Source organism: Nelusetta ayraudi, unplaced genomic scaffold (genome assembly GCF_046127955.1).
Source record: "Nelusetta ayraudi isolate G7.1 ecotype Tasmania unplaced genomic scaffold, CSIRO-AGI_Nayr_v1 ptg000109l, whole genome shotgun sequence".
Lineage (NCBI taxonomy): Eukaryota > Metazoa > Chordata > Actinopteri > Tetraodontiformes > Monacanthidae > Nelusetta > Nelusetta ayraudi.
The window spans coordinates 1,228,758-1,248,328 of record NW_027466159.1 but is presented as its reverse complement, the minus strand read 5'-3'; the positions used below and the strand labels follow the sequence as shown (position 1 = coordinate 1,248,328).

At 47.9% G+C, this 19,571-nt stretch overlaps 1 protein-coding gene across 2 annotated transcripts; it reads right to left on the bottom strand.

Annotated features, from left to right (window-relative positions):
* Window positions 1–13,948, bottom strand: LOC142903251 (protein jagged-1a-like). 2 transcript variants are annotated; one of them, XM_076048791.1, is made up of 25 exons: window positions 13,725–13,948; window positions 11,507–11,800; window positions 10,024–10,078; window positions 8,953–9,216; window positions 8,763–8,823; window positions 8,100–8,230; window positions 7,879–7,998; window positions 6,919–7,032; window positions 6,720–6,833; window positions 6,573–6,619; window positions 5,667–5,726; window positions 5,188–5,338; window positions 4,886–5,059; window positions 4,284–4,397; window positions 4,037–4,150; window positions 3,836–3,949; window positions 3,546–3,662; window positions 3,426–3,453; window positions 3,233–3,318; window positions 2,728–2,841; window positions 2,536–2,648; window positions 2,228–2,458; window positions 1,463–1,591; window positions 1,198–1,330; window positions 1–921 (listed from the first exon to the last, which is right to left on the bottom strand). In XM_076048791.1, the coding sequence occupies exons 1-25, from the start codon at window positions 13,794–13,796 to the stop codon at window positions 473–475; spliced, it is 3,399 nt and encodes a 1,132-aa protein (XP_075904906.1). In that variant the 5' UTR covers window positions 13,797–13,948; the 3' UTR covers window positions 1–472. The 2 variants fall into 2 exon arrangements, with proteins under 2 accessions (XP_075904906.1, XP_075904907.1); XM_076048792.1 differs by having other exon boundaries at window positions 2,536–2,645.
* Window positions 13,949–19,571: the final 5,623 nt, after the last annotated feature.

Sequence of the window (19,571 nt, the reverse complement as noted above, 5' to 3'; positions counted from 1 at the left end):
TCACTCTTCTGAAGCAAAACTGACTTTTGAAAAAAAAAAAAAAAGATTAATGAAAAACATGCGACAGATCCTCCTGGCAATGCAATCAATGCAGCAACAATGTACAAAACGTTCAGTGGAGGCATAAAAAGAAAAAGAAAGCAAAACAGTCTCAGCATCGACACAAAGTCTTTCCCATTGCGAGGTAACAAATTTATACAGAACCACTAATAAATACAAGAACGACAACCAAAGTTGTGGGCTGATTAAGTTATTGAATCAAATATACACAAAGGCTTGTTACAATTATTTACACATACAGTCAGAACTCAGATCCTGAGAATCCAGCAGGAAGTCAGAGGAACCGGAACAGGAAGTCGGAGGAACCAGAAAGGGAAGTCGGAGAACTGGAACAGGAAGTCAGTGGAACCAGAACAGGAAGTCAGAAAAAAACGGAAGAGGAGGTCAGAGGAACCGGAACAGGAATTCCCTGTCAGAGGAGGAACTCTGTCCTGCTCCGCTGCCTGTTGTCCTGTTTTCCAAGCTGCAGCTGCTGCTGCACTGTCGGCTCCGCCCACTCCACCAGCGAGTACGGTGGGGGCGGGGCCCGGGGAAGCCGCGCTTCCTGCAGCCTTTTGTCCCTCTCTTGGTCGTCGCCGGCCAGTTTCCCAGTGGCCCGGGCGTCGTTGAGCCAGTTCTTGGCCGCCGCCCTCTGGATGGGGTTCTGGATGTGGTTGAGCCGCTCGCGGGCAGCGGCGGCAGCAGCCTCACTGTTGTGGAGGGCGTTGTTGCCCTCGAGTGACGGCGGCTGAAGCTGCGTGCCGACGCTGCTGGCGGGGCTGCCAGATTTCCGGCGCCTCCTGATGAACCAGAGCAGCAGGGTGGCGACGGTGAGCATCCAGACCACAATCACGGTGCCGACCAGCAGGGGGAGCAGGTGGTCTGTGCAGGTGGGAGGGAGAACTTCAACATTTGCTGGACTCGTGCAAATTCGTGCATTTACGTGTTGGCTACGTTACTACTGACTCCCTCTACAGGTACAGTGTGGTACTACCAGACCGGGATAGCATTAGACCGAGCCACTTAGCATGTTATCAACGGAACCAATGTTAGCATTATTTAATTCGGCGGGTTGTGTGTATTATTTTGTTTGGTCTTTTTTTTCACCTAGCGGCCGTTAGCAAATGATGGCTACTTTGTGAGAAAAAGGCTGCTAACCTTTAGCCCTGCGGCTCAGCAGTCTCTGCACTCGGACACCTGTGATTGCCCTGACGATGGCGCTCTCGGCATGCTGCCTGCTGACCACATCCGTCAGATTATCCGTGACTTCCTGCGTGGAGGCCACACCTCTCTGCAAAACAAACAAACAAGAACAAAAAAGAAAAGTCCTGTCATATTTCTTACGAACCTCCTGCTGCTGTTCCAGACATCCATTTTTTTTCTGTTCTACTTTGGACATAAACAGCCTTTTGTCTCAACTTACAATCGTCACGTGGATCTCGTTGGTGCCAAGGGACGGGTCGCAGGTCAGAGAGATGGACGAGTCGGAGGAGAGGTTCCTGACCACCTGGAGGCTGCGCAGCTCGCGGCACACCTGCTCCACAGTCACGCCCTAAAACACAAATTAAAATAATTAGCTAACAGCTCCTGCTGAGTTACCCCATGATGTTATATCTTATATATTAGAAACAATCGCTAAGTGCTAACAGACGGAGCTTTAAGCTACATGTTCCAGGTATCAGGTTAGCAGATTAGTCATGTTTTCAGTACATGGTATTATGCTAGCAGGCCTAAGATGGAGATTGCGGTACCAGACTGACCTGGTTGTCATGGCAGGGGTTATAAGCAGCTAATGCTAAAGGTAAAAGTCCTAAATCATGACGCTGTTACGCTGACATTAGAATCCCTGTGGAAATAACCATTATGCTGTGAGACTAGCTTGGTGAAGATAGTGTTGGTATTAATGGTTACGTACAGCTATGTAAAGCTGTTTATACTGTTTTACTGTCTAATATCACGCTTAAGGCTTGAAGCTAACAAGTCTCAGGTAATGATATCATGCTAGCAAGCTGGCCAACAGGTCTTTAACAAGCTAAGTGTACTGTTGGGTCCATGGTCTTTACATTACGCTGAATGGTGGCTACACTAAGCTAGCTCTTTCACAGCAGATCATCACGTGCTTTAACTTTAGCTTAATTCATTTGTGTTTGCTTTCGCCTTAGCTTCGGACAACAGCAGCCAAACTCACCTGTGCCATCGCGTCTTTGTTGAAGGTGAAGGTGACGTTAACACAGCTGCCATCCGCGAGACACCTGGCTGTGGGCGGGGCCTGATGGGCGGAGCTCCGGCACTCCCCCTGGCCAGAGCAGGGCTTGGTGAAGCAGCGTGCGTCTGGGACGGTGACGCACAAGTGACCTGCCGGACATGGAGCGGCGAGAGCATTTCCATGGAGGCTGCAGGCCGCAGGTCCGCAGTCGAGCTGAAGGGGGCAGAGCCACTTTGATTAAATGTGACTCTGAAGAAGAACAGGAGGCAGCTTGGTCTGGCTTGTCGTACCAGGCTGCAGGTGATCCTCCCGTCATGACACCGGCAGGTGTTGCAATCGTCGTCCCACCTGCTTCCGTCCTCCGCCACCAGGCCTCCAACCAGGCACCGCCCCCCTGACACTGCTGACCAACCAGAGCTCGTCAACTTTCCGCTAAAGCTTGATATTTTGCGCTCGCCGCTGTGTTTGTGTTTTTGTTTTACCTTCCTGGCAGAGGCGGCCGCTCCTTCCTGCTGGGCAGACGCAGCGATAGCCGTTGATTTGGTCGAGGCAGGTGGCGCCGTAGGAGCAGGGCGACGACTGGCACTCGTCCACGTCTGAGGAACGAAGAGTCGTGGTTTTAAAAATTCTCAGGCGCGTCATCAAACTACGTGGCGACACGTTCAGACTTTGCTAAGATGCTAGTTAGTTAGTTAGTGCTGAAAAAATTTACTAAATTGGGCTCAGTCCCATTTTAACTTCTTGCCCCACCCACATTCCCCTGATATATATATATATACATATACATACATATATATGTATGTATATGTATATATATATCGCTAGCTAGCCAATGGTAGCTAATATCAACGCCAGCTGACTTCAGCGGTGCATTTTTTAAAATCTATTTCCATTCGGACCAAACAGTCAAGCACTTATTTTTTGCCTCATGTTGATTTTGTTCTCTAGCCTCGTATGATGTCATGTGACCAAAAGAAAAGCCCTCACTGATCCTGCAGTCCGGCCCGGCGAACCCTGGAGCGCACTCACACCGATACCAGTTCTCTCCATCCACACAGGTGGCGCTGTTGTAACTGCAAAAGGATAGCAAGGTTAGAAGTACAGGGAGACCAGACATAAATATCCAGGATTGTGTGTGTGTGTGTGTGTGTGTGTGTGTGTGTGTGTGTGTGTTACGTACCAGGGCTGAGAACTGCAGTCGTTGGTGTCTAATGGGGGGGCGGAGGGAAAAAAGGTGTTTCATTAAAATTTGCGTCATTATTTTTGCAACGTTTTCCTCCCAGTGGCTGCAGTGACTCACTGTGGCTGCAGGTGGCGCCCTCCCACCCCTCCTTGCAGACGCAGCGGAAGGAGTCGCCATGCACCGTGCATGTGCCGCCGTTCTCACAGGGGCTTGGCAGGCAGCTGCTGTTCCGGGCTGCAATACACAAACACCACAGAAGAAGAAGAAGAAGAAGAAGAAGAAGAAGAAGAAGAAGAAGAAGAAGAAGAAGAATTACCACTATATTCAACGGGGCTAGGTGTTAGCAGTCGTTGCTAACAGCATCACGTCAATGCTCGGCGAAACAGAAAAGAGGGAGAGAAACTGACCCACTGCGCAGGTGTTTCCCCCCCAGCCGGCGCCGCACTCGCACAGGAAGCCGTCGCCACGGTCATGGCAGGTGCCTCCATTCTGACAGGTGGCGCCATCACACTGGCTCTCTTCTGACAATCAACAACAACAACAATCACTTCATCAAAACACGTCGAGAGGAAGGCCGAACTCTTTCTTACACACACACGCACACTTACTGGAGTGGCAGGTTTTGCCCTTCCAGTCGTCCAAACACTGGCAGTGAAAGTCGTTGATCAGGTCTCGACACGCTCCTCCGTTCCGACAGGGAGACGAGCCGCACTCGTCCACGTCTACAGGAAGTCCAAAAAAAACAACCAACAACAACATCCTAGTGTGATGAGGATGGACGAGCAGGAAGAGGAAGAAGAACGGGGGGGGGGGGGGGGGGGAGGGAAGAGGAAGAGGAAGAGGAAGGGGGCTCACTGTTCTGGCAGGTGGCGCCGTCCCAGCCAGCGGCGCAGATGCACTGGAACTGACGGACTTCATCGATGCAGGTTCCTCCATTCAGGCAGGGGGCGCTCTGACAGTCGTTTACATCTGAGATGGAGAAAACAAAGGCAGCCAATCAGCAAGCTGACGTCTGGTCCATCCATCATCCTCATCATCATCATCCATCCATCATCCTCATCATCATCCATCCATCCATCCACCATCATCATCCATAATCACATCATCTATCCATTACCATCATCATCATCATCATCATCATCATCATCATCATCATCATCATTATCATCATCATCATTATCATCATCATCCATAATCACATCATCCATCCATTACCATCATCATCATCATCATCATCATCATCCTCATCATCATCATCATCATCATCATCCATAATCACATCATCCATCCATTACCATCATCATCATCATCATCATCATCATCATCATCATCATTATCATCATCATCCATAATCACATCATCCATCCATTACCATCATCATCATCATCATCATCATCATCATCATCATCATCATCATCATCTATCCATCCAGGACCTCCTCAGGCTGGGACACTCACTCTGGTGACAGTACGTTCCAGTGAATCCCTCCTGGCACTCGCAGCTGAAGCGTCCTGCAGCCAGGGGGGCGTGGCTCCGGCAGCGGCCGTGTGGACCACACACGCTAGACGAAATCAAGCGCACCCCTGCCGGCGTGCTGTTGGAGGCCACTGCCACCGTGCAGCTGTCAATCACTGCAGGAGGAGAAGAAGAAGGAGAAGAGGAAGAAGAAGGAGAAGAAGAAGAAGAAGAAGAAGCGGTTTGAGGACAGGAAGTTGGAGACGCTGCGTGACTCCGGTGTGACGGACAGGTGAGTGGGAACCTTTGCAGGGCGCTGTGCGGCAGTGGTCCCTGAGTCGCGAGCAGTTCCGGCCCTCAAAGTCGTCGGGGCAGCGGCAGACGTAGTCGGACGCCACGTTGAAGCAGTGGCCGTCATTCTGGCACGGAGCGCCCAGACAGTAGTCCACGGCCAGCTGAGTGGGCGGAGACACGGCCGTGATGTCACTCATTGGTTTCATTTAATTTTGTTTTTTTTGTTATGGAGGAGGTAACCAGCTAGTTAGGAACCTCCAATTAGCCACATTAGCATCGTGTGGCTACAGCCCGTTGCAATCATACCATTATTGCTGGCAGGTGAGAGGTGTGGCTCTGCAATTAGCCTACGCTAACTGCCAAGAATTCTGGGAGTAAGAGGAGAATTATGCCAATTTGAAACTCAAAATGATGCTAGCAAGGGTTGATGCAAGTGGGCACGGTCTGAGGGGTGGAGTCTGAGGGGCGGAGTCTGAGGGGCGGGCTCACCTGACAGTGCTCGCCACTGAAGCCTGGAGGACACACACACCTGTGGCCGTCCGCCAGGTCCTGGGAGAGGGAGAGACAGAGAGTGAGAGAGAGAGGGAGAGAGAGGTTAACCTCAATAGAGGTGGAGCCGGCAGGGATGGTAACAGGCTAAAAACACTTCTACGACAGTTAGTTATCAAAACCTCTTTGATAATTAACATTCACAAGTGTTTGTTATTAGACTGTACTTATATACATTTATTAAACATTAAAAACAATATTATGTATTATACGTAATTATATGAACATCAAAATATTACATTAAAATAAACATGCTTTATTTATTTTGAGGTAAAAAGATATTAGATATATAATATTAGGAATATAAAATTATGAGGTAAAAATAATACTATATTAAAGTATTTATAAAATAATAATTTTGAGGTGGTTTTTGTGTCTGGGAAAGAAACTGGCTGAAATGAGCATTAGCTCAATTTAGGCTAAGCTGCATCTTTAGGCCAAGAAGTTAAAAAAAAAGCTTCACCCTTGGCACGAGAAGGGAAAAAGAAAAGGTCAACTCAGCGTGAAGCTGTCATGTGACTTTTTAGAAGAAGTAAAAAAGAGTAGGGGCTGAGGGTTCCTTGGCTTCTTTATCCAACCTCTTCTCTCATCAACACTGGCGTTCAAAATGAAAACAGCAGGATAGACTTTTAAAAAACCATTCAAATATTAAAAAATCAAGAACTTTGTTCCTCAGAATTTATTTCCAATTTAGCTTCAAAAGCACGAGATCAAGCAAAGGTCAAGGAATTTGTTGTGACCGCTAGCCTCAGTTAGCCTCCGTTTGCTAGCGGCTAGCCGGCAGCTCACCTTCTGGGATTTTTAAAAAAGAGGGGGAAAAAGATGTGAAACAGGAAGTGGACTCACCAGACACTTGGCTCCGTTCAGACATTGGCCTCCACAGTCGTTCACATCTGCAGGAGGTAAAGACGAACAAATCTGTAGTATTGTGCTTTTCTTTGCATGTGTGTATGTGTGTGTATGCTCAATTCAGTCGAAGCAACCCTCACTCACTGTGGTCGCAGTTTTGGCCCGTCCAGCCCGGCAGGCACTCGCAGAAGTATCCACCAATCAGGTTGCGGCAGGCCCTGGCGTTGACGCAGGGGCTGTCGGCGCACTCGTCGGCATCTGAGAAAGGAGACGGACAGAGGTCCAGAGGAGAGTAAATGGCTGACCGTCGGCCGATGAAGAAAGGGGGCGTCGGCCCACTGACCTATGAGGCAGGTCTTCCCCTTCCACTGGGGGGGGCAGGAGCACCTGAAGTCGCTGACCAGGTCCTGGCAGGTTCCTCCGTTCTCACAGGGACTGGACAGACACGCCCGCTCCACTGGGGAGACAAAACACCGGGTTTTTTCCTCTTCTTCCTTGAAATGCACCTTTGTACGATGTACAACGCCCCCTACAGGCCGAGCCTCCATCCTGTCTCAGTTAGCCATATTAGCATCGCATTGCCACAGCCTGACTGGCGCGAAAGGCCACGCCATTACCATGTTAGTCCTAGTATATTAGCATGTTCTCTGTACGCTAATGTGCTATTAGCACATAGAGGGGGGTTCACCAACAAGCTGCCCGCGGACACCAGCTAGCCCCTCAATGCCCCCCCAAGAGCCACATGAGTCGCCCGCAGGCCTGTTCTAAAATCAGCACAACTCGTTGAGCTGCGTCTAATTTTCAGTTTTATCCAACGGTGTAAAGTCATTATCGGTAATTATTGAGAACTCATTAAGGTGAATATTGCCTTCGCTTGGGTCAGTATCACTGATAATAATCGATAGCTAAAGGCTAACTGAGAAAATGTGTTATTTCAGGTGTGTAGCAAACTAGTTGCCCTTCATATGACTCAGGACCCGTGAAGTAACTCTCAGTTTCCAAAAGTTCGATGACCCCTGATATAGAGCACAACTGCAAAGAATTCTGGGACTAAGAGGAGATTCAAGGCAAAGGCGATGTGATGCTAAACTGTGATGCAAAATGATTTTCCGCCCTTCGAAAATATTAACAGCATATTCATATGAACACTTCATATGAATCAATGTAACAATGTAGCAATTTTTGTTTTTTTTTCCTATTTACGTTGCACGAAGGCAGCACTACTGCTGCTAAGCTAAACGAGCTCAGTGTGTTAGCTTCAGGCTCCGAGGCCCCGCCCCACCACCTCCTCTCTTCTCCTCACCCCTCCCACAGTCGACTCCGGAGAAGCCGTCGGGACACGAGCACTGGAACTTGTCGGGTCCCGTGTTGCTGCAGGTGGCGCCGTTGAGACACGGCTGCAGCGTCGCACACGTGTTTAGATCTGCACACAAACACACACAGTCACACAGTCAGGCCCCGGTGTGTGTGTGTGTGTGTGTGTGTGTGTGTGTGTGTGTGGTGTGTGTGTGCGCGCGTGCCCACCCTTGTCACACAGCTGTCCTCCGTAGTTGGTGTCACACAGACACTGCCAGGGCTCCACACAACTGCCGTGCACACACCCGGGGTGAGGGATACACTGGTCACAGTAGTCGCCCTGCCAGCCGTACAGACATCTGGCACGCACACACAAAAACACACACACACACACACACACACACACACACACACATTATTACAACACAATCAACCACAGCGTTGTTAAAAAATAAACCACACAATCAGTAAAAGCGCAGTGATGATGATTGATTCCATCACTAATACTGCTTCTACAATCCTACCACTACCACTACCACTACTACTACTACTACTACTACTACCACTACTACTACTACTACTACTACTACTACTACTACTACCACTACCACTACCACTACTACTACTACTACTACAACTACTACTACTACTACTACTACTACTACTACCACTACCACTACCACTACTACTACTACTACTACTACTACTACTACCACTACTACTACTACTACTACTACTACTACTACTACTACTACTACTACTACCACTACCACTACTACCACTACCACTACCACTACCACTACCACTACTAGTGTAGTGTGTACTGTGTGTGTGTGTGTGTGTGTGTGTGTGTGTGTGTGTGTGTGTGTGTGTGTGTGTGTGTGTTCTTACTTGCACTCTCCAGGGAGTTTGCAGGTGCCGTGCTCTTGGCTGCAGGCCTGCCTGCAGATGGCTGCAGAGGTGTAGGACAAACAAAGTCGGTCATGTTTCATGACAGTGAACGCACCACTGACCACTGAGTCAGTTGAAGAAGAAGAAGAAGAAGAAGAAGAAGAAGAAGAAGAAGAAGAAGAAGACTGACCGGTGTTGCAGTCTGGCCCCGCCCAGCCCTCCAGACACGTCTTGTTGCCGTCGTAGTCGCACTCGTAGTGGCCGAAGAAGTCGTCGCGCGGGCGACAGAACTTGTTGCAGCCGGCGCCGAAGTAGCGCTCATGGCAGAGCAGCCGCACGCGCACGCGGAAGCGGACACCAGCGGCGCCCTCGTGCTCCAGCATCTGCCAATCACGACCCGGGTCGATCATCCCGGAGTGGACCGCGCGCTCGATCAGCGACGAGCCGCCGACACCTGCAGCACGCGTACACACACACACACACACACACACACACACACAGGTGGAAAAGTTCAGCAGGTGAAAAACTGGAGGCAAACTGTGAAACGCTGAGGAGGAAAAAAAAAGGTGATAAAAGTTGCACGTGACTTCAAGTCCAACCCTTGCCGGTGGTCGGGTTCAACGTTTGGTTCAAGACATTTGAGCAAATATTCAAAGTTGGCACCTGACGGAGAGGAAACATTTCACATCTTCACCGACTGTCCACCTTCAACTTCTTCCCCACCACTTCAGTGGCTTCACACACCCTTTGTGATGTCACGGAGGGATACAGATTCCATCCCACCATTTTCAATACCCGCTTCATCCTGCATTTAGGGTTGAATGGATCTGCTGGGGCCCCTCCCAGCTGTAATAGGGCAAAGGACCTCTGGACAAGTCACCAGTTCATTGACTTGCATGGCCACCATTGAAAGTCACATTGAAACAACCATTCACACTCACACCTACGGACAATTTAGAGTTTCCAGTTCACCTCACATGCATGTTTTCAGATTGTGGGAGGAATCTGGAGAACCAGAAGAGAACCCACGCAGGCACAGGGAGAACATGCAAACTCCACAGAGAAATCAGACCCACGACCGTCTTGCTGTGAGGCGACAGTGGTTAGCACTGTCGCCTCACAGCAAGACGGCCCAGGTACAGACTCCTCCCTCTTTTAATTAAATACAATAGCCTACTACCTATTGTCGAAGAGCATTAAAGCAAAAAGAGGAGAAAGTTGCAATCGTGTTGACCCTGATGATGATGATGATGGTACTCACTGCCAGAGGAGCGGTTGTTGAAGTCCAAAGCCTCCACGATCAGCGTGTACGAGCGCTGGAAGAGCAAAAAAAACAATAAATGTATAAATAAATAAAAAATTAAAACAATTTGAAAAATAAAAATTACTGTAATTTATGGAAACAATTATATTTGAGTATTTGGAGAGAATTTTTTTTTTTTGGTAGTCTAGGGAAAAAACAAAACGTCTCAAAGTGGGTGGAGTCAGAGGGCTACAACCTTTAGTAGCTGTAGCTAGCATACAGAGGCTAACTAACGCGTCACATCGACTGGATCGTTGGGACTAAACAACGATGAGAGGAGTGACAGCAGGGCGCAGGTGTTAACACGCAGTTTAGCATGTAGCTGCTGGAAGCTAACACCCAGCAGGAGGCTGTAAACACAGGGCTAAAACCCCACTGTTCTCTGGAGATTTTAGACCAGGCAGGGGCAAACTACAGCCCAGGGCCGTATGCGCCCCGTTAAGCTTTTTAATCCGGCCCACCAAACTAGAGGAAATGATCTTAAAAATAAATAAGTAATAAAATAACTGCACGTCATCCATTTTTTCCCCTGTAAATTCAATAAAGAGCTAAATAGGGTGCGGTTTCAAAGGCATATTTTGTTGTAACGCTTTTGTTTATTTTCATTAGACATTTTTTTTTTTTTCTCCTGTGAAGTGGGTCACCAAAACACTCCATCTATCTGCGCCTGCTTCGGCCCCTCTGTCAAAATTTACAACCCATTGTGGACCACAAGTCAAATGTTTTAGAACTTTAGAGCCACCTGATCTTTCTGCTGCTGCTCCGGAATGCAACGAAAAAAAAAAAAAAAAACTGCAGCCAAGAGTGCCGACTAGTGGTTGTCTTTGGCAAAGGCGAGATTAATTTATCTGTTTAATGTCTGTGCGCCCCGAGGCTCCGCCCCCTTCCTCATGGGTTCTGCATCATAAACCCGCTGCAGCCGACGCTCTTTGTTCCCAAAGGTCACCTCAGCAAAGGGGTGGGGTCACATTCAAAAACCAGCACACACAAACACACAAACACCACGCGACAGAGACAACAACTGACACCCTATCCTGCCTGACGACCGGAACACGTCCGTTTGACACGGTGCTTAGCACGGCTAGCAGCAGGAATGTCCTGCACCTTATGTTGCACCACGCTGAAAGTTCAGCAGGACAGAAACAACAGAAGTGAAAGAGGAGGAGGAGGAGGAGAAGGAGGAGGAAGAGGAGAGGGGGAGGTGTGGGAGGATGAGGAAGTGGTGAGGAGGAGTAGAAGGAGGAGGAGCCGTGTGTAGGAGGATAGGGGCAGGTGGGGGAAGAGGAGGCAGAGGAGCGGGACTAGGATGAGGTGGAGCAGGAGCAGGAGGAGGAGTATGAGGAGGGGGAGGAAGAGGAGGACGAAGAGGTGGGGGAGCAGGAGGAGGCGGGAGTGTGGAAGTAGGAGGTGGGGGAGGAGGTTGGTGTTCTGCAGGACTCACTGGCCAGGCGAAGCTGAACGGCAGGACCACTCGGGCCTCGGCACCGGTCAGGGAGAAGCTGTTGCCGCCCAGCACCGGCGTGGAGGCGGCGCCGAAACTGCAGGCGCCGGCGGCCGAGGCCTTGAGCTGGAACTCCTTCAGACAGACCCGGAAGTGGGTGTCACACTGGTCTGCCGTGCAGTGGCCGTCGTCCGGGTCCCGCCGCCCGTCGCAGCAGGCGCCGCTCCTCAGCTGACCCCTGGAGTTCTGCATGGACATCACCTGCAACTCAAAGTGACCCGAGGCCGAAGACACCTGGGGGTTGGGGGTGGGGGGGCAGGTGAGCTCAGCTGGCAACCTTTGCTTTTTTCTTGAAATGTGATTAAAATGTTGTTGTTTTTTTAAATAAAAACTGTTCTTGACACATCAGCGTTTATTTGCGTTTCTCATCAACTTCACACAAAATAAAATGGGGTAAATGGGGCGGAAATGCTTCCATTCATGTTTTTTTCCCCCCGCCTAAGAAAAAAAAAGTAATAATAATAAAAAAGAAGGTGCCAAGTTTACCAAAGCTGCATTAGCGGTGGTTCGACTGAACAGCCGGATTTTTAGCGAACATGCACCTGAGTCCAGCAGGAAGAATGATGAGTCCGACTCTGACAGACACGGCTGAGCAAGGAACTGAGACCAGTGGATCCAGTGACAGAATGATGGTAAGTTATGATTGGAACTTGATGATGCTTCAGGCGAAAATGCTCATTTGGCTAAACGTTAGTTAATGCCGCAAAGTGTATGGGTTGGAGTTAGGATTAAAGTTTAAGGTTAGGCCTTGCAGAGAGAACTAGGTAACTAAAGGTAAATTTATTCTTGTTGTTGTTGTTGTGCTCAGGCTGATGACAATAATGCTTGTTTGCCTTGTTTGCTTTTTAGCCATACACACTAAAATCGTGCACTAACACCATACACTGCTATCCTTATATTTTGTTGATAGCGCAATTTTAATGGTTTACTAGCATAATTATCAATGTTAATATTCTTGTAGTCTGAAGATGATCCTGCTGCTGACTGAGAAAGCCAAGGCCTATACTAGAAGTCAGTGCCCCCATGCAGCAGCATGATTTCACCCAAACAAAGCCAGAGACATTAGACCACGTTTTACCCAAGGCTTCAGGATGTTTTAACTTGTATTTTGGCGTGTACTCTCACCTCATGACTTATATTGTAACTGTAACTGTATTGTATATTGTAACTTCAGCAATATTTTTTGTCTCTCACCCACATAAATATACAGCGTGTTCCAGGGGGGACCCCAGGGAGCACTGTGTACAAAAAGGCAAAGACAGGAAAGATTCTTCTTCACATTTCAAATGTCAGTTTACTATTTCCAGTTTAGTTCTCATGTTCATACATGTTCTGGGTTAAGTTTTTAGATACTATATTAGTGTATATATAATATATAGATTACTTTATAGCTTTGTTTTTAAATGACATTTTTTATTGAAACGGGCTCATTGTTGTAATTATGTTGCACTCTAGTGGTTTACTCATGTTATAGTTATTTAGTTCTAACAGCCTGGCAAATTGGTCTGCCAAATGTTATTGTATCAATGACTTGCTTGCATTAAAATAACTACACTGCTGTAATTGTTTTACTCTAGGCTACTTAAGGGTTCAGGTTAATGTTTACTATATGATTGTTGTCCAAAACACCATTAACTGCTGTTTTTTTCATCACACACCGCACATGAAGTGGGCCAGTCTATCGATAATTCCCGGGCCACTCCCCCCCAGTCCGCCCCTGCCTATGTGGCATATTTAATTCACATATTTTGTATGGTAAGGGGGTTAAAATGTGTGTGTGTGGGGGGGGGGGGGGGGGGGGGGGGGGGAAGCAGCGGGAATTTGTGAATAATAACAATAAGAATAAGAAGAAACGGAGCAAAAACAATCTTCGCTGAGGCTCAGTCCCGAATGAATCGTTGATTTTTAAAAAAAAAAAAAAAAAAAAAAATTTAAACCCCCCCGCCCCGGTCATGGCTTGTCTTAAAGAACTCCAGAAGTTCCAAAAAGTGGGGCTGTCACCACGAAAGTTCGTTTTTTGCGTACACTCTCAAAAATCGAGGGACTTTCCCTCCGTTTCGGCAGTTCAGGACAGACAGACGGACTGACAGGCAGGCAGACAGACAGACAGACAGACGGAGCCGAGGCAGGGAGACAGGGGGAGGAACGGTGTTTTTACCTGCAGGCCGAAGCAGAGCATCAGCAGCAGCGGCGGCAGAAGCTGGCTGAGGGTGGCGGGCTGGAGGCTCATGCCGGCGGAGGGCAGCTCTCAGGCGGCTGCAGGTGCTCAGTCGGTGCGACCCTCCAGGCCGCTCCTGTATCCCGAATAAAAATAAATAAATAAAAACTTCTTCCACCGGTGTCTAGTTCTTTTCTCTCTTCTATTTTGTCCTTCTCTCCTGATTTTCGTCTTTCTTCTCTCTCTCTCTCTCTCTCCTCATCCACAGCCGAACCGCTGCTCTTCAGACGGAGGCTGCCTGCCCGGGTGATATCCATCGGCCAGGGGGCGTGGTCTGAGGCCTGCGCCCCGCCCCCCGCTGGGTACTAATGAGCAGCGGTTTGTTTGCGGGCGGTTTTCACACGCAGGTGCCGTCGTGCCTTCGCACATGGCGGCTAAAGAAGGTCCGAGTTGACTGAAGACCCCGTGACGTCCATCAGAATTCACCTTATGGCCGAAAGAAAGAAGAAAAGTCCACTGTTTCTTTGTTGTTGTTGCCATTTCTGTTCATTAATGATTTTATTCAGTGTGTTTGTGCTTGTTGTAGTGCATCTCTGTGTGTGTTGAGGTGTGTTTTCTCCTCTTACATGAAGGATTAATTATATTTTTTATTATTTTTTATTTAATTTGTACCATGTGGCCTATTTGCGAATGGCTATTTAAAAAAAAAAAAAGTAGATCAATGCATAGTCTTTCTTTCTTAATAAAAAAAAAAAAACTAATTCATGTCACTGAAGAGGAAAACAAATATTCTATTTAAGTGTTTAATGTTAATATAATGTGGAAATTGTGTAAAACTTAAGAACTGAAGAAACAATGTGACAAGTTGTGTCAAAAAGTGTTGTGAAAATATGCTACTCTAAAGTAAATTGAATTTATACAGCATGTATTTTAAAAATGGGCCTTTTCATGTGTGGCTCAACGTTGTTGATTCTCTGCGGTCGGAAGTATTTGTCAGGTGGAACTGAAATTGTGCGGGTCTCTGTGTAAACACAACGTCTTTCATAATAAAATCCTTGGCTGTAGCACAACGTCCCCACATTCCAGCAGCGGCTGTCAAAGCCCGCATTCTGATTTCAAGAGTAAAAAAATACACAAAATAAATTAAATTAAATATTGTTAATGTTCACAAGTCAAGAAGGCTGAATCAGGAAAATTCAAATGAAGATGACTGTGTGTGTGTGTGTGTGTGTGTGTGTGTGTGTGTGTGTGTGTGTGTGTGTGTGTGTGTGTGGAAATGCAGGAGAGTAGAGGAATGAAGGGGTGCAGCGAAGTGGCTGATGGGGGTGGGGACGGGGCGGGGCATGATGTTCATGAAAACAGTGCGGAGCGGCGGAACAAAGGTAGCCGCCTCTTTATTCTCAAATTAGAGCAGCTGGGCTCTTTTTTTCCCCTTGAGGAGCCCCATGAATAGATTATTGGACCTGGATTGCTGAAAGAGAAACAAAACAGCCCCGCCCCCACCCATCCCTGTCCACTGCCCCGCCCCCTGCCGCCACCGCTGCTGCTATTGCTATTGCGACTGCATTGTAACCAGACCTTAGATTCGGATGGTCCTTGGTAGTATTGGTTTCTGTTCAGTTCATTAAAGAATTGATCCAGTATTGAAGTGATTCGGTTAGTAAAGCACTGATTCAGTCAATGTCAGTAAATGACTCATCCACAACTGATTCAGTGCAAAAATGATTTAGCAAAGGCAAACCCAAGCGGTTTAAAAGAGAGCTGATCCAGTACAAATGGTACTGACTTAAAGACTTGATACGGCTGGGAACTGATTCGGCGAAATGTGTGCAGAACTGATTGGACAAAATATTGGACCAAAATGAAAATCCCTCTTCTGTCTTTGCTGGTTATTAAAACCTAAAACCACATTGTGACCTTTGACCCCAAACCTTTTTTTTTTATCACCAGTTGTCACACCCAGTTAGAGAAACCTTAGTCTCTGGATGGTACAGTTGTTTTAGAGTCAGTGGAGTATCGCGGCTCTGAGTCAGATCCTGAAACAACTTGTCTTTTCATATATTGCAATATATTTTATCTACTTTTCTTCAGATGCCTGGACTGGATCTCAGTTTTCACTGGTGGGTCACAACGTGATGCATTTGAACGATTGACCCAAGAATTGTCAACTTTAAGAAAATTAAAAGGAAAACAACGGCAGCAGAGAGTTTGTTGGTTTTTTATTCCTCCTCAGTGTCTCTGTTTGCCAACAGATGCCAGACTGACCTGAGTGTGTTTGGAGGGGCGAAGCTGCTCTTTGCTTTGTGAAATGAAGCAGCTTCAGCAAATAGCTGCGACTCTAATGTCAGTGAGGGAGGGGGGAGTTAAAAAAAAAAAAACAAACAAAATACAAAAATATTAAAACAACACTGCGAAGAGCAAAGGAAGTGCTCCAGTGCAGTTTGAAGAGTCTTTGAGCTGAACCTGCTGGAACAGACTCTTGATTCTGAAGGTCCAGTTTCCTGTCATGTGACTCCTGGATCTCCATTCAGGAGAGACGCCATCACTCGTCATCCTCAGGGGGGATCGGTAACCTTTTCACAATGCAGCTTAATTCTGACGTGTGAATTAGACCAAAATGTAAATCAGAGTCCTGCCGGTAGAACCCAGAGAATGACCCAATACCTTCCTTCAAAAACCGGGTCTTCTTGATCTCTTGGGGTTCCTGGAAGGAGACGACCAGGCTGAGGACCAGGTTTCACAGCGTAGCCACTCACACGTGGAAAGATTCACTTCCACAGACAATGGCTGATTTTGGTTAAGATATTCCCATAAAAAAATAACCCTTGTATGGACTCGAGGGCCAAGACGTGATTTGAGTGGCTTTCTGCTGTAAACCTGTCTGGCGGCTGTGGTCAAAACATCAGTCCTGGCCCTCACACATCGCTAGCACACCACCGTGCTAGCTTCATTGTTGTACAGAGTGACACTTACAGACGGTGTACAAAGGTTTTAGCCTCGGCGTCAGGCCAGGAGGAAACAACAACCGGCCCATGGCACTCGGAGGTCCCGGACCGAAGAGCAGGAACTTCTGGAGCCGTAATGTGTTTCTGTGTTCGGCTGTCATTTAGAAATCTTGTTATTATTACTCCTTTTTCCTTAGCTTCAAACAAGAAGTTTGAGAAGCTCACTTAAGATTCACTAGACGGCGGTGCTGCTGGGCTGCTCTTACTGAGGCTCTCCAGATGGAAGAGGGGAGGAAAGTTTCCCAACGCCCGGAGGGAGACCAGGGGTTTCCCAGCACTCTATCAGAGGCCAGTAACATTTTTACGAATCCCCGACGCTGCCAAAACATTGAATTAGTCGGTCAGACGTTTCAGACTTAGCCTGGGCTGTGGTGGGACGAGTCTGGTCAGTTCGGAGGCTTCAGACCAGACCAGGTTTGAGTACACAGATCCTGCTGTCCAACTCCAGTCCAGGACCCCTGATAGCTCTCCTGGGCAAGAACCATTCCGGACCTGAGACCATCTGGTTTGTTTGGACCCCTTTCCAAACATTGCTGATGGTCCCATAGGGGGTCAGTTTTAGGAGAAAGCTATAACCAGAGGGCCAAACATGGCGTCCACTGGAGATCGATGGAGTTTTGTGCACCATGAGGCACTATGAGGAGAGATGTGGGACTTTCGCGGCGTGTCATGTTGAATGCTCGTCTTTTTTAATTCTTCATTTTTTGTGTTTCCTTTGTCATCCTAACCGCTCAAAGCAGATGGCCCCGCCCTCTGGAGTCTTGGTCCGTTCTAGGTTTCTACCTACAGGGTAGTTTTTCTCTGGTTTACTTTTGATTGTGCAAAGGAGCTTAGAGACACCTCTGGGTGTGATTCTGTAATTTACAAATCAAAGTTGATTGATTGATTGATTGATTGATTGATTGATTGATTGATTGATTGATTGATTCCCCTCCGTTCACACTTTGAGGGCTCCATCTTGTCCAACGTGGTCGTTGGATAAAACTGCTTAAAAATTCATACCAGTCTCTGCTGTGTACGAGGCACCAACGGGGATTAACTTCATCCCGCAGACCCCTCCCCAATCAATGTCACTCCTTGGCCTTCGAGGTTGTTGAGGAGAAAAGAGCCACTAAAGTCTCATTTGTTGCCACTTCTCGGTTGGCGTGTGGATAAAGGGTTTAGGAGGAGCTTAATTGAGTGTGCTAAGTGACGGACAGTGAATGCAGCTGAATGGAGCTGAGGGGCAGATGTGCTGTGAAACCCCTGGGCCGTTCTAAAGAATACAAATCAGCGGCAGAGATCCATTCTCTGCTCTCTGTATGACACTCAATTATCCCCCTTTCACACAGCGGGGGCGGGGCTAAACAGATGGTGTCCACGCCACTGCCGTCACCTCTTCAGGAACTCGATAGGCTTTTCATGGGCCATTCATGACGCTCGGGTGCAATGGCGTCTGTGAAGTCACAACACAAACCGTGGCACCCATGGCGGCGCCCATTATGCCCCCAAGCTGAGGAGAAAGGGAGAGTGGGACGACAGTGGGTTCACCTCAACATGTTTGTGGGATCCTGTGGACCAGTTCAATGGTAGGAGAAGAACCTGTGGAGATGGTGAGCACCAATATAGTGGCAGCAACAGGTTTCCAAAAGGCCACACACACACACAGAGACATAGGAGGTCAGGACTTCCGTAAAGCCAATCCTTCCTCTCCAATGGCATATTTTGGAAGTTGTCTCTGTTAAACCTGAAAGTCGGAAGGATAGTGAAGTTAGGAAAAGATGGAGTTGGGTCGGGTGAGGACGGAGCAGGGATGGGGTTGTGGTAATGAGGGTTGGACGAGAGATAAAGGTAAGGTTTGCAGTGAGGGTGAGTGTTGGGACTACCTGAGTGTGGTCACCTTGGAGGATGGACTACAGTCCCACACTGCTTGGAGTAAACTATTTTATTACTGGTTGCAGAATCATCTCCACACCTTCTCTACGTTCAACCAGGCGCCTGATTGGGAGCACCAGATTTACTGCCATAATGAACTCACCGCTCACAAAAAAGGTGAGGGACCTTTTCTGTCAAGAGTCTGACAAGGAACATAGAGAGATTCAATTTGAATTACGAAGAAACACACGATGGCAATCGCTTCTGTTCACCTTGGAGAGAAGAAAGCTGTTGAGATGTTGAATTAGATTGTTGTATTAAATCTTTAGTGTTTCATAACAATCTAATCAAGAAGTTCAGTTCACCACTTTTGCCCCTAATTGAAATTCCCAGTGGTGAGCTAACTCTTCACAACTCCAGGACACTTTCAGAGAATTCAGACTAAGATCACTGATCACTCTTATCATCTTCTGGGTTTCTTCTGCGGTGCCACACGCTGCCCAACCCGGCATGCATGAAACCAACTTTGACAGGAAGCTCTTCCCACTGCTGCTGCAGCACCATAAAAACCACATCACGCACGGTTGAAGTCCTTTCAAACCACAGCCAACAGCACAGCCACAATGGAGATGATTGACAGGTTCGGGGGGATGGGGGGGGGGGGGGCTTTAAAGGGTGGCTGAATGGGCCAGACTGGCACATGAATATAAGACCCTGAATTAAAATCACAACCCCAACCTCCTCCTGCTTCTCCTCCTCCTCTCCTTCTATTGTGACTGTGGATTGTTGTTGTGTGACATGAACGAATGACACTGGCAAGAGAAACCAGGACCATGGATGGACCAGGTCGACATGGATGCAGTGCCCCCTGCGGTGGGAGGAGGTACTTCCATAAAACAAAACACAGAGGGACACTGTGGTACTTCCTGTTGTCACAACAGGTTGTGGGTGAAAATTGTAAAGCGCAAAGTATAAAAACAGCGTTGAC